The following is a 15,769-nucleotide window of genomic DNA, read 5'->3' as shown; positions in this document are numbered from 1 at the left end:
AACCAATCCGTAAAAAGTATATGAAGCAACAGTAAAAATCATATGGACCCTTTGCTTAGAAAGCCAGCAATATCTGTGTTTGGCTGCATGCCAGGAAAACAGGTACTGTTAGTTTTTCAAGCCTACTCTATTAAAGCAAATACAGTATTAGAGAGAAGTAAACACATCAACCTCCTAGCATTTATAATGCCAAACACTTTAATAGCAAATTGCTGTTCACCATCATTTATCTACAGTTCCTACACTCCCATACTCTACATAGCCTCTGTACTGGAAAATGGCATAAAGCCAGGGCATTTCCCCACTCCTGCCATTTAAGAAAAATTACGTCTTAGAACAAGGGTTTTTCTCATTCTTATGGACCATTGCATTTTTCTGAGGAAGAGTAATGCCTAATTTCAAATGATACCTTCCCTTTTACGTGAACAGGGATGTTTTATTTAGTAACCTACTAGCTAACAGGTTTTTCACTGAAACAGCTGAAGACTGGTGTGATTCAAAAGACAAAATCCCAGTTCCAACAGCAGTCACTTGGATTAAAGTGTTTAAGCACTGGACTGCTGTGAATCATACACAATACTCTAGCAAAATTTGTTCTGGAGCTATCTTCAGGGGAGGTCATATGTTCAATATTGCTTCAATTATGTGGAAATTCTTTCATTCTTTTTCTTTTAACAGAGCAACAGATGCATATTACTAATGTTCTGGCTGACCAAACTACCTCTTTAAAACTGGCCAGGATTCCTTGTGCTACTTCCTAGGGAATAAAAATATATCTCAGAAACGTTGCTTCTCTACCATTAAAGAGCAAGGAGATATTTCTTTCTTTCTCTCTCTCTCTCCCCCCACCCTCCCCCCATTACAAGGGCTGAATTATGCTGTACAAGATTGGATTGGATCTCTCAACATTTATGTTTTTAATGAAATGCAGCTTCACATGGCACCATCTGATCAGATCAGGGGAACTTTGCTGATGGAAGAGAGAGAAGGGAGGGAGAGAGGATATTTACCTTCGCCCTCCTTACTGCACCCCCTTCCCCAACTTGGCCATTAACTCGCACAGGCCACACAACCTCAGGAATAATCTTTATGGGAATCAAGAGACTGCAAGGGGAGAGGAGGATGCAGGTGAAATCCACATGCTTTCTACTGGCAGTTTGTTGGACACGAGTCATTTTAGCCATATTTGCAACGCTGCGTTGAACATTTATACTTTCTGGGAGATGGTATCACTTTTACTTAAGGAAAGTCTGGTACAAAACACTCACAGAGAGGCTACTTTTCAAGGGATAACAAAATCACATTCAAGCTACGATAAACTGACAACTCAACCAACAGACAGTGCCCACTCAGGAAAAACAGCATCACACAGAATGGAGAAGGCAGTACTTGTATAAGACCTCCTATACAAATGTTGGCTTCAGCAGCCAAGGACTGTTGCACATCACCAGTATTCTCCATCTAGCTGCACAATTAGGGCAATCTGGCCCTGCCCTTTTAAATTATGCCAAGATCTCTAATGCAAGGAACAGATCCTTAAGAACAGGGCCTGTGTTGTCATGCTAGTGGCTAGTCCGTGAGTCAGGGTGCTAGATCAGCCCAGGAAGAATCATGAGCACCGCACACATTATCCAGGAAAGCTTAGCCATTCACTAGCCCATTGCATTGAAGTGAATGACTGCTTTTTATTCAGAGTGAAACCTCCCATTCCTTACAGGCCAGTGTGAGACAGCTAGGACCTGGGAGTCCCAGGTTCAAAACCCCACTCAGCAATGAAACTGAGCTTGGCCCAGGGACTTTCTTCAGCCTAACCAACCTCATAGAATTGGGGTTTTTTTGTGGGGTTTGTGTGGGAGAGGGAGAGAATATGAAGGAGGACCTCTAGGCCGCACTGATGAAGGGTGCTCTAATTATCGTAAGCTTGGAAACCTAGTTGGTCTTTAAGGTGCTACTGGACTGAATCTTGCTCTTCTACTACAACACAGCTACCCACCTGAAACTATCTAGGCCACACTAAGCTCCTTGGAAAAAAAGGCTGGATAAAAATATGATAGTCAAACCCTGTGCAATGGGATAATAAGGACATAAATATTTATCATGGCTTCCACTTACTAGAGTCTGTCCTGAACAGTGTGTGCATGTGCAAAGGAGGGACTGGTTTCTGTGAGGAAAGAATTAGGCATTTTCTATGTACAGCACAGGACTCTCTGCTCAACTCCTGCTTCTCTTTGTATCTTTAGAAATTAAAGACCAAATGCTTCATCAGCAGAAAGAGCTACTTAAAGCCAAGCTGCTTTGAAACTTTAATGTGGCTGCTTAGAATTGTTATCCAACAATCTCCTGAACAATGTTGTTATTAGAGCTTTTAAAAGCTCTAGGTTTGAATTTTAATTTGCAGTGAAGGAACTGGAGTGGAACAAGAAAACAGTAGTGTGGGTCTGTGACAAACTGGGGTCGTCTAGTGCAGTCTAACAACTAGGATAACAGGACTGTTAGCTGTCAAATGCCAACAAACATATAGAGTTCTGTGGGTGATAAGTCATGAACTGCTTTTCCAGAATATTACTGCTGAAGCAGTAGTCAGTGTTTAACAAAATGAGAACAACCCAACAGCACGTTCTTCACAATGAGAGTAATACTTCCCATTCCTATAAGAAATGGTGTGTGGGGAGGGGGGGAGGTTGCTTTCATTGAGAAGCAGTCATTTGGTTTGATGTTACTAGCTAGTTCTGAAAGAGCCCATTCGCTGGGTGGTACCTGCAGATAAGGAAATGATTTGAAGAGATGCTCAAATAAAGGTTGTCACTGTTTATTATGTCATGTATGCTTTGTTTCAACATTGTTTCAAATTTCTGCAAACTATACCCTATCATATTGTTTATTAAATGTCCCAGCTGTTGATCATATTGAATTATGCTGTATAATCTGCCTTGAGTCTTAGTGAGAAAAGTGGATTATTGTGATGGACTGCACTTTTTAAAAGTTTAAGTGCTGTACAAACAGCTGAAGGACTGTGAAGGGTTAATGGTCCACAGAAACAGAGAGCTTTGAGCGACAGGCTACTCCAAGGAATCTGATTGGGTAGCATGAGCTAAACAGAGGAAGACTTCTGAACTGGTTGATGGAGTGAGAAGAGTCTGATTTCAGCCACAGCTGAGAGGAGTCAAGTACTGACAGTTTGGAGATTCAGCCCTGACTGAGTGCAGTTTAACACAGACAGGAGAACTGGGGGAAAGTTGGCAAGGAAGTTTGGGAAGTAGGTGCAGACTCCCATTTGAGCCGAAGAAAGAGGACAGATCTTTTAGTGAGAGGAGAATTTCCCTACCCAGTCAAACAGGGAGTTAGCTCCGAAAAGTGAAGAGATCCCTGGTCTGGTTTGAAATTGCCTTTGGAGAACTTAAGGGTCAGTTAAAAACTCAAGACGAGTACTGGTGTTTCAAGATAAGGGGTTTGGAGACTGGAAAGAGGGTACCAGCCTTCTGAAAACCAAAAAAAGAGAGTACTCAAAGAAAATGTACTGGAGTATTTGGGAAAACACTGGAACAAACAATTTAAGTAACTGTGAAGAACTCTCATTAGTGAGAAACATAAGACCTTCAGTGTGTGCATGTCCTGATTTTAACTCAGAGTTATCTATATTGAGTTACCTCAGAAATTTTCCACCTTGGTTTCACCTGACCTTTCCCATCTATGTTAAATAAAACGTTTTGTTATTTTTTTTAATTTAAAAATATTTCTTCACATGCAGATGACTAGATTCCAAGCTACCACGTTTAACTGCAGGAAATTGTTAGAAATCAACACAGCAACATATTCCAGCAAGATTCCAAACACCTTTATTTTCTGTATCTGGAGAACTGTAGATAAGACCATTTTTGCAGTCCCAGCTTTAAATAATGCCTTAACTCACAATCGGGAGTCATTTCCTATGGAGTATAATGAAAAGGCATCAACGGCACCATCTGGGGCAAGCAATTTTGTAAAGAATGTAATTTTATAAGCCATCTAGGTCACAACCTCAACATCAAAGAGCAAATTTTCTCAGGAAAACACCAATACCAACTAAGAAGTAATGTATGTATTTTGTTATTTGAGAAACCCACTGCACTTATCATTCCTATTTACCAACAATATGAAAGAGTCAACAAAATTAAGTTTCTACTTTCACTTTACTGAACAGCAAAAGAAACAGCATGTGAAAGAAAAAGTACCTGCTGAATGTAGTAAGATTTAACAAGATTCTGCTTACTATATTTTAAAGAAACGTTTCTCTCATAAAATATTTCATAGTTTATATGTACAATTTTTAAAATAAAAATGAAATGAAAATGAAATCCAGTCATTGGAATACCAACAATGCAATCCTATACAAAATTACTCCAGAGTAAGCCCACTGAAACAAACAGGTTAAGACTAGAGTATATATCAGACTGCACTGTAAATGGCCTTTGACTAATGTTACATAATGGGGAGGCAGGGATTGGATCAAAATTAAGCTTGTGAAAAATATGTTTCAGAGTCAGGATTACATGCTGCCTGACATTTAGTGTTGCTGATGTGAGAAGTCTCATGATAGGCATCTTAATTACTGATAGAAATGGTTTACTGAATGCTAATACAGAGTCTTGCTGCATTGTATACAATTTAAAAGTCTTGCTACTACCATAAATATCCCCCCATTATTACCTTGGATCTCATAATGCCTCTTCAGTCAATAACCAAATGTCAACTTTTTATCAAGATGATTCCATGCTTTACTCAACCTGTTACTTGCTAATCAAACTGTTACTAATTTGCAAGTAAAGTTCCTGGCTGTTGTTTTCTGCCCTATGTTTTGACTCAATGATAAGTTCCAGATGGCAGGAAATGCCCATTAGAAAGGAGCACTAAAGATGCTCTGGTAAACAACAGAAGCGCACCACACTGTCTGACATGTGCATTCTATCATCCCCTGCATCCGTTCTTTCTCTCTTCACTAACAAAGATACATAAACACATTATGATGCTACTGGACCCAAATCATGAACGTATCAGACTATCTTATACAGTCAGACCCCTCGTCTATTTAGGCCAGTACTGTCCAATCTGACTGGCAGTGGCTCTCTGAGTGCCAGGTACAGGTCGTTCCCATCTGCCGCTATCTGACCCTTTAATTAGAGATGCCAGGTACTGAGTGACCTTTGACATGCAAAGCAGATGCCCGCCCACTCCTAAGATGTCATTCAGGATACAACATGAAAGCACAGATGTGATCCTTCTTTTTCTCCATCATCCTCTGGCCCAATTATTACAATTATTCTCATTTATATAGCACTTGAAGTCATGTACAAATACCAGAGTTTAAAACTGTAGGTCCAATAGCAATTTCTTCCTATGGTAACATAAGAATTATTAAAGTGCTGCATCAGCCTACAAGGTTCTTTACAGTAAACTCTTCATCCTCATGATACTTATTTGGATCAGGCCATAATATTCCCATTTTACAGACACGAAACTTGCACAGATGGGTAACTTAACAGTAATGTGACAAAAATCAAAAAATATCCTAATAGCTTGAGCGGGTACTTTAAATGCTATTTCAAATCTCTAAACTGACTGGATAAAAAACATAATAGTGTCACTGAAGTAGATGGCCTACCTTAAACAAAATATCCCCCAACATAAAGTAATAAAATCTCAGTGTGCAGTGCTCAGAAAAGGCAGTTAGTACATTTTAACTGGAAAGTTTGTAAATTTTCATTTTATATGGTTATAGGAAAAAATGCAGAACCATAATAAATGAACAAAGATTCTCGTGACAGTTTCTTAATGGTCACATTAAACAGCTAGTTCCCCAAAATATTTTTACCTCTATTTTCTTTCATCCTACAAATATTTAAATAACTATTTTTCATAACACTAGTGACAAGGTACATTTAATTTGTAACACACTTTTATAAGATGTTTTGACCCAAATAATTCAGAAAGTACCACTGGATTTATTAAAAAAAATTACCTGACAGCGCTCTTTCTACTTTTCGGAAAAATGTTTCACAGACAGTCCAGCCATTTTTTAATCACTGCCTAAATATTTTATTTGTTTAAAACGTTTCTATGCTGCCTTTCCATACTTTCCCCAAGGTGGCAAACATTAAAACAGCATTTAAAATAAGGCATGTGCACATATATATAAAAACATTTAAACAATTTAAAAAAATAGAGAGGTTTGTTCCTAGCTCCAAGATCTCCTGAGCAGTTACTACTGCTTATTACTATCAGATAAGGAAAATGAACCTTGCGCTTTCTGGGGATATGTGTGTGGAAACCTTCTCTTTCTCTCTGCAAACAGACACTTCCTGTTCATAAGCAAGGGAAGATCCAACGTGGCAGATTGATCTGCAGAGCAGTAACTGATGTCAACCTCAATCACAAAGTACACTCAGCTGTTTATTAACACATGCCAGTTTGAACATGCTCATCTACAATTGGAAAAGTTGGAAAAAGTACATATACACTGGAAAATACCTAGAGGCCTTGGCAGAGCTTATCCAAGCACCTATACCCCCACATCAGTCTATGAGAATAGTTTACCAGCACATGGAAGTTTACCAGCACATGGTCTGTAAGATGTGAAGAACACACTATACAGGGCTTACCTACCAAAGTAACAGTCTTATGAACCCTAAACTGTTAACAGTGGGTTTGGGGTCTTTCCTTCAATTCTGCCAGTTTATGCTGCTAATGAGCTTGGGTCTGTGATCCTATATCAACACTGGGAATTTGGGCTCTGCAGAACTTGTATTTTCAGCAGATACGCCTGGGGCCAGGTTGCAACTTTTACAGAAGCTGATTGTACAGTTAGGCTGATAATCCCTGCCAGATTTCCCTTTAAATTAACTGGTTAAACTATGCTTGGGAATATGTCTGTTGGTCTTTCTGGTGCCACCGTTTTATTTAATTGGGGGGAGTAAAGCAAACATTTATGAAGAGAAGACAGATCAGTAAGAACAGGCTTTTGTTTCAGGAGAAAAAGGTGGATCCAATTCCCGGTTGAAGAGACGCTTAATAGATCCCCCTAGGGCTACCAACCTCCAGATGGTGGCTGGAAATCTCCCAAAATCACAACTGATCTCCAGGTGAAAGAGATCATTCTCCCTAGAGAAAATAGCTGCTTTGGAGGGTGAGCTCTATGGCATTACACCGAGCTGAGGCACCTCACCTCCCCAACCCCCATCCATTCAAGGCTCCACCTCCCAAGATCTCCAGTAATTTCCCAACCAAGTGTTGGCAACCCTAAATTGCACTCTTATTTCTCAGGAGTCAGTCCTATGGAAATCTCTGCTGAATAAAAACGCCTAAGAGCACACAGAAACACGAGTGACAATTAGAGTTGTCAGATCTAGGTTGAGAAATTATTGGCGTTGTGGGGGTGCAGCCTGCGGAGGTGGGAGTGGGAGCTCAGCAAGATGTAAAGCCATACTGCCTACCCTTCAAAGCAGCCGTTTCCTCCAGAGGAACTGTGGCCTGAAGATCAGTAGTAATTCCGGGAGATCTCCAGGGCCCGCCTGGAGGTTGCCAATCGTCCGTTGACAGGTCCGCCTTGCCTGCCCGGCATTAACATTTCTGAGCGAAGGGACCAAGGCTTCGGGTCAGGCGTTGGAAGGAGCGGGAGGCGACGGAGGCGGCTGTGGGCGACCAGCCGGCGACACTTGACAGCCTCCCTCTGAGGGGGCGCGTGCTCTTGGCCGGGACGGGCTCGGGGGCGGCGGGGCCTCCTGGCACTCACCCAGCGCCACTTGGCAGGCTCTCCGCAGCTGCCCGTGAGGGGGCCGCTTCGCCTCCTTCTCGGAGAGGATCTTCTCCAGGGCCCGCGACACGAACATGCTCTTGGTGCGGGTGTCCTGCTCGCGGGCCGAGGGCGACTGTGGCGGCTGCATGGCCCTGACAAGCAGACGACCTCCCGTGCCAGTCCTTCGCCGAAGGGCGGGAAACGGCACTCAGAGACTCCGGCCACGGCCGGGCTCCGCGATCCGGAAGAGACGCGGCTCCCTCAGAGGGAGTGGACAGCAGCACGGCGCCGCCATCTTGGAACCGTCACGTGACCCTCTTCGGCTTCTCGCGGCCACTTTGTCGAACGACGCTCCCCCGGCCGGAGCCAGTGACGCCAAGGGGCGGGGCTTGGCTCCCCTGCGGGAGGGAGGGGCGGGGCTTGCCGGCCACGTGGAGCGGGAAGGAACGGCAGTGTAGCGTCGCTCCTGCCTCTGTTCAGTGCGTTGGAATCAGCGTTGCCGGAAATGTGTTTGGCAGCTTGCTGCAATGGGAAAAGGCTCTCTGCTGAGGACTAGTAGTAGCATAAAATGGTGTGTGTCTTATGTCACGTTTATGTGTGTTGACTGAAGAATCACTACATGCATCTGACAAAGTGAGCTGTAACCCAGAAAAATTATGCTACTGTAAATCAGTTAATATTTGCATGCCGTCAAATCACAACAGATATACGGCAATCCCAGCAAGAGGCTTTCAAGGGAAGTGAGGAGCAGAGGTGGTTTGCTGGTGTCTTCCTCTACAGCGTCTTCCTTGGTGGTCACCCGTTCAAGGACTGACCCTGCTTAGCTTACGAGATCGGGCTATACCATGCTGTGCTCCCTCCCAGTTAATGCTTAAAATGCAACATTTTTAAAAAATTCCTGGGATTAGTAGATGTGTATATCTGTCTTCTCAGTTGTCTTATTGCCAAATCATTGTTTCCACAGCATGTTACAGTTTGGCAAGTACCGAGTATTACAATCCCTTTTTTCCCTCACACCAACTTTGTGATGGCCACTGCATCCCTCTTGCAGAACCAGCACTGAAAGTTCTGTACTCACATTTATTTATTTATTTACTTCACTTTTCTGCCCAAAGACGACCTGAAGTAGCTTATATCACTCCATTTATCCTCACAATGACCCTGTGAGGTAGGTTAAGCTGCGAGTATGTGACTGGCCCAACGTACCCATGGTGGAGTGGGGATTTGAACCTGGATCTCCAGCTCTGGACCACCACTCTAACCACTACAACACACTGGATCTCAAAAAGATGTTAATAATAAATATTCCACTTTTCTCCCCAATGGGATTGGCTGCTTTAGATATGTACTCCTATGCACCACCAGTGCTCCATGTTGTCTAATGTCAGTCCTAGAATTGATTATGTTCTGCTTTAGTATTTTTTCTATTGGATTCTTGCTAATACTACGTCTTTTAAACTATTTACCCCATGGCTTTGCTTACTGTATGGAAATGTATGTGTTACTGATTGTACTAATCTCATACTGTGTAATCCGCCTTGAGTCTCGGTGAGAAAGGCAGACTATAAATGACATAAATATTAAATAAATAAATAAAAACATATTACAGCATTGTTATTTCCTCCTCTGTCCCCATCCCCTCACAACAATGACCTTGAGAGGTAGGTTAGGCTGAGAATGTGCGGCCCACGCTCACTCCCCAAGCCTCCATGGACTATGGCAGAGGAGGGATTTGAACCTGGCTCTCCCAGATCCTTTACATATCTTAAATTCCCTACATAAATCAAAAGAAGGGGAAAAAGTGTGGGGGCATTGTTACTATCTATATGCAGATTCAGTCTTGGGGATGAGCCCTAGGTGAGTATACACTTTTCATGCAGAAAATCCCAGGATTTTATAAGTATTCAAGTAGGTAGTCAGTATAGTCAGTATCTGCCCTAAGCCTGCTGGTGCGGGGAGGGAAGAATACAAATTGAATTAAATAAATAAATACATAAAAGTAGTTTCAGGAGATGCTAGTCAGCAGCAGAAGAGCAAGATTTGGGTCCTAAGGGTGACATAAAAATGTCATAAAATGATTAGCGTGCAAAGATTTGAACCAAAGTCTATGCCTTTTTTCATCTAAACTATCTGCTGCTGCCTTCAGTTTGCAAGACCCGAGTGAGGTTTTCAATGTTAGGACATCTTGGAGAGCATTCATTCATAGGGTTGCCATAAATCAGAAGTGACTTGATGGTAGGTTGTCAGCTCTGGGCTGTGAAATTCCTGGCGATTTTGAGGGTGGGGTTTTGTGTCAATTTATATCTTTTGTGTAGGAATGCACCTGTCCAATGTAGAAAACAGAAGGGCATTGTTGGTGGCATATATCACACTGGACGGAGAATGAAGAAGTGGCTATGCCCAAAATGGTTCGGCATAATAATAATGTTGTCACTGTATAGGGAGAAATTTGGCATTATGGTTTGTTGCAGGGCCCTGGGTTTCTCTCTCTGTTAGGCGGCCACTGGTCTGTTTAAGAAGCATGTTTTAGGCAAAGAGCTGTTTCTATCTCTTCCTGCCCAGGGCTAATAGGGACATTTTGTTTCTAACTCGCTGTAAGTGCTATTTTTTCTTAGGAAAACCTGGGACTTCCCACCTATTACAGATATGAACTAACTTAGCAAAACTAGTGAACGGTTCCTGCATTTTGCATGCTCAGAGGGATTTCACATACCTACATTTCACCCAGTGCTCCCTGCATTTCATGGACCCTTGATCCTGTTCTTAATTTTTTTTTCATATGTCCTGCATAATTGGTCTGCCTGTGAGGATCCACTGCATTGCATTTGAGGAAGTAGTCTCCAGACCACAAAAGCCTATATTGGAATAAAATGTTAGTCTTTTTAAGTGCCACAAAGCAATCATTGATAACAGTTTAGCCAGTTGCTGCTTGTCCGATTTTGAACTTTGCTTTTCATCTAGTTGCAGCATGATGGTACCATGCTTATGTTGGCCCTGAGGAGCCTTAAAACAAGCATCCATAAGCAAGTGGCTCCTGACCAGATTAGCAGTGCAATCCTATGCAGGGGGACTCTTGTCTCAAACCATTAAAATCAATGGGAGCCCCTCGCATAGCATTGCACTCTTCACCACAACCACAAGGTTTTTCATAGCACGGGGCCTTCGGTTTTGTTTGGCCAATACTATCCATGATAGTGGTGGTGAGATTCTTGAGATATGCAGGCCTGAGCAAATGGGCAATCTGTTCCTCATGTGCTGACCAAGTCTTGTTTCCCACCCTGTAGGTCCATATAATGAGGCCGCCAGTATGAGGGTTTGTTCTCTCTCAGCTACCAGATTCAGCAGCCCAGGAAGGAACTGGAATTGCCTCCTGGACCCACTTTGCTGCAAGCCAGATTCAAATTCAGTTTGAACCTGGGTAGTGTTAGCACAGAAGGAGACCGAAGGTGTACTTTGCTTGGCAGGCTAAATGCTCTGAATCAGCTTTGCCCACCCTGTATCCTTTCTTGGTCCTGTTTTTGTTTTTCTGGGTTGTGTATCTGGCTGCTTCTAACCTTGGCTCTTGTTCATTGTTGTGCTTGTAACCTTGGTCAGATCAGCTCTGAAAGTCATTGAGCAACCTAGCGCCAGTCGCTATCTTTTAGCCTAACTTAATTCACAAAGCTGGAAGGACAAAACGGGGTGGGAAACTTGTATGTCGTCCTAAGCACCTCAGAGGAAGGGTGAGATTAAAACGTAATAAATGTTGTGGACAAGGTAGATTGCAGGCTGGTAAGAAAAACAAAGCAGATAATATTTCTGGCCAGCTCAAGAATGTGTGTATAGTTCTGCTCCCAGAGAGGTTTTCCCCTCAAGCCAGTTTAGTATAGCAAAACATGTATAAATCTTCTTTTGTAGGTTGGAAATCACACAATTACAGCATGTAGTCAGGGAGATTGTATTTGAACTTCTAAAGGAGGCTTTGACTTTTGTTCACAAGTACTGAGATTAGAATGTAGTTTTGGTTGTGCAGGAATATTTTAGCAAAGCTCTTGTGATGCTTATAAACAAACGCTATCTACTTGGACATAACCTGTCCTGACAGCCACCACTTCTTACAATTAACCTTTTTGGCTTTTCCAGAGTCATGCCTGTCAGTTTAGTTTAATGCCAAGCAAAATCTAAGAACTGACATCTCCTGATCTGGGATCTTGCTATGAAATGGATGTATTGGGGGACACCTCACCAGTCAGAATTCAAGCAGGTTTTGCATTTATCAAGGTACCTCTAACAGATTTGCTGAATACATAAACATTATGCTTTGACTAGACTTCAGACCTCTAAATGTCAAAGCCAGGCATGTAACTACTTTGCTAATTCAGAAAAGTGCAAACAGCCTGTTCCCAGACCATTTGATATATGAACTTGGTACACTATCATAACATGGCCAGGCAGAGAGAAAAAGGGTCCACGACCAGGATAGTCCAGGTTAGCCTGATCTCATCAGATCTCAGAAGCTAAGCTGGGGACCAGGGTTGCAGAGCCAGGCAATGACAAACCACCTCTGTTAGCCTCTTGCCCTGAAAACCCCATCAGAGGTTGCCATAAGTCAACACTGACTTGAGTGCACTCTACCACCACTCCTAATCCACAGTAAAGGCACAATATACTACAGGATGGAGAAGCAACAGTTTCTAGAGCATGAAGTACTGAACACATTTGCAAGCATCTTTTTTTTAAATTCTGAATCCTATACTGTTAAATCTAGTCCCATGCTAGCTATAAACCACATGGTTTCCTTCTGGTCAGCTATTCCTCTCTGCCTACTGGCTTAGTCACTTCATATTAAATTTTTAAAAACACATAGTATCAATAAAAAGATTTCTGCCAAATGATTGTAGTTGAAACAGTGGAACATATGTTATTATATTGCTTATTTTACAAGGGCATCTGTTCTATATACATTGGTGGTAGAAATGCTGTCAAGTTGTAGCTGGCTTATGGCCGCCTCTGCTGGGGTTTTCAAGACAAGAGACTAATGGGGGAGGTTTGCCATTGTCTGCCCCTACATAGCAACCCTGGTCTTTCTTGGAGGTCTCCCATCCAATTACTTACCAAGGCCGGCCCTACTTAGCTTCTGAGATCTGACAAGATCAGGCTGTACCCGTACTTTAAGTTCCCTGGAAGAGCTGATAACTTCCCTCCTCCTCACAGATTGCTCTATTTACTACTACTACTACTACTTATTACATTTATAGTTCACCCTCCCTGCAAGCGGGCTCCGGGCGGATCACAGCAATACAATACAATAAATAAAACAGTAAAATCACAAAATCCAAGATGTAAGTTCAGCAGCATCAAACATAGCTCCACAACATAAATTCCCGGTGTTCCGAGATTCCCTTCACCCTTCCCTGTAACCCATACAAGGAGAAGAGGGGGGGTGGAGACGTGACTTGATGCTTAGTTGGTCTCTACTCATATGTGTAATGAATCCACCTGCAAAATGCCTAAATCCTGTGCTTTGGCTTGGTTAATAAGAAAGAAGAAATTAATAACCTTTTTTTTTTATAAAATTTTTATTGGATTAGAAATTATGTAAATATTCAATACAATCATTTCCCTTTAAATAATTTCAATTCTAACCCCCTCCCTTCCCCCCCCTTTTGTTGACTTCCAACAGTTTTCCAACCCCTTGTCTATCTTTTTTCTTACTCATTTCAAACTTACTTTATACTATTAAACCTACACTTTCATTCTCTTCTAAGCTTCAATAGTCATCATGTGTTAATTTACAGTATAATAAGGCTATAAATTCTATTGTTTGTATATAGATATTGTAATTGTATGCAGACCGTGCTGTTAAGTTGTTGTTGGCTGATCTTTTAATTTAATAAATGATAACAATGATGATAATGAACAATAGGATTTCCGCAAATATCATTGTAACTGACATCAGCCATTAGTGTGAGGCTGTGATAGAGTATGGTGCCAGGTTCTGTTCCCAGTTATCTCCAGTTAAAAGGCTTCACTAATGGATGTTGATATGAAAGACCTGAGAGGCCCTGGAGAGCTGCTGCTAGTTAAGAGTAGACAATCCTGACCTTGATAGACTCAGTAGGCAGCATCTGCATTTGACACTGCAGGCTGTACATCTTCTCACAGGTTTAGGAAATATTTATTTGGCATTTATTCTATCAGTGGCAGGACTTCTCTTTCTAATGCACTATCAGTCACTTTTTGCTCTGATCAACTGCCCCAGTGCAGGTTTTGTCGTTGCTCAGAAATTGTTCAGAAATAAAATTCAATGGCACCTTAAAATTAATAATTAAATTTAATTAATTTAAAATTAATTTTCTGCAATAGCCTAACTTGGCTACCCCTTTGCAATCCATTTGGAAAGACATGGGGAGATTCTAGCTGTGTGAAACTGCTTTCCTCCACTTGAGGGCACCATTGATCTAGTTTGACCATCGCAATGAGAACCTGAGTATCCCCTTGTACTTTGTGCAGAGCAGTTATAAGCCTATTAACCGGTAAAGTCTTACTAGACCTCAATAATTGTAAAAGTTTATAGCCAATATAATAATAATTCTAATAATAAGCCATTAACTCCCCAGTAAACGTGCTTAAGGTTGCAGCTTTAAGGAAGTACAAGTTCAAGTGTGCCAAGCCAGAGCAATATACAAGTTGCCACTCTTAATCGCAGTCACCAATGCCCTCCTCCTGTGAATTTGTATGTGAATGCTTCTGTCTTCTTTGAATAGTTCCAAATAAAGGATGATATATTGCCTTAGAAGATACGCTTGTGTGTGGTACAAATACTTCCACCCAAATAACATGTTTATTGCACAGCTCATTTGGGATGGGCGGGGATAGATTTATTTTTTTTATTTCAGATATTTATACCCCACTTTTCTCCTCCCTTGGGAGTGGTTTACATGGTTAGAGTGTCAGGCTGAAATCCAGGAGACCCAGGTTCGAATCCCCACTCTGCCATGGAGGCTTGCTGGGTGACCTTGTTCCACTCACATTCTCTCAGCCTAACCTACCTCACAAGGTTGTTGTAAGGATGAAACGGAGAAGAGGAGAGTGGTGTAAGCCTCTTTGTAAGTCACTGGAGGGGAAAGTGGAGTATAAATGAAGTAAATAAATAAAAATTCTCCCCCACGTCCTTACAAGAACCCTGTGAGGTAGGTTAGATTGAGAGACTGCAACTGGTCTAAGGGTCGCCCAGTGAGCTTCAGTAGTAGAGTGGGTTTCCAGATCCCAGTCCGACACCACCTGTGTCTATATTTAGCCTGTGGTATAGTGGTTACAGTATCAAGACTTGAGTTCAAATCCTTACTCAGCCATTAAGCTCATTGGATAACCTTGGGCCAATCTCTCTCAGCCTAATCTACCATACAGGGTTGTTGTGAGGATAACACAGGTGGGGAGCCATGTATGCCACCCAGAGTTTCTTGGAGGAAGGGTGATTTAAAAACAGATCAATAGTATGTACCCCATGGTGCATAGTGGTAAACTGCAGTACTTCAGCCCAAGTTCTGCTCACAACCTGAATTCGATCTTGGCGGAAGCCAGGTTCAGACAGCCGGCTCAAGGTGGACTCAGCCTTCCATCCTTCGGAGTTCGGTAAAATGAGTACCCAGTTTCCTGGGGGTAAAGTTTAGATGATTGGGGAAGGCAATGGCAAACCACCCCATAACAAAAGTCTGCCAAGAAAACATCGTGATGCAACATCCCCCATGGGTCAGTAATGACTCAGTGCTTGCACAGGGGAGTACCTTTACCCTTTTTTAGTATATGGACAATAGGGAAATGATATGCAAAGAATGTACATGTACCTTTCCCTTCAAAAGTTGAGTCTGGATCTATGCTAAATCTCAGTGGCGCAACACGTCTTTGTTTTATTTCTCGTTTTGTTTTTTAATTTGGAGGCTGCAAATTGGCACGGCTCCTGTTTTGAATTTGTCTCAAGCCCTAGTTAGCTCAGATGTTTCCGCAGCGTCCTTTGAACAG

At 42.1% G+C, this 15,769-nt stretch overlaps 1 protein-coding gene across 1 annotated transcript in view; it reads right to left on the bottom strand.

Moving 5' to 3' along the window:
* Positions 1-8,062, bottom strand: part of ARFGEF2 (ADP ribosylation factor guanine nucleotide exchange factor 2) — a 62,628-nt gene extending 54,566 nt beyond the window's left edge. The window contains exon 1 of the mRNA XM_054979132.1: positions 7,766-8,062. Within this exon, the coding sequence (XP_054835107.1) occupies positions 7,766-7,916 (151 nt within the window). The 5' untranslated portion in view covers positions 7,917-8,062. The remainder of the gene's footprint in view (positions 1-7,765) is intronic.
* Positions 8,063-15,769: the final 7,707 nt, after the last annotated feature.

This window comes from Eublepharis macularius, chromosome 5 (assembly GCF_028583425.1).
Source record: "Eublepharis macularius isolate TG4126 chromosome 5, MPM_Emac_v1.0, whole genome shotgun sequence".
NCBI lineage: Eukaryota > Metazoa > Chordata > Lepidosauria > Squamata > Eublepharidae > Eublepharis > Eublepharis macularius.
Note: the sequence above shows the minus strand (reverse complement) of the source record. Positions and strands in the feature narration are given on the sequence as shown.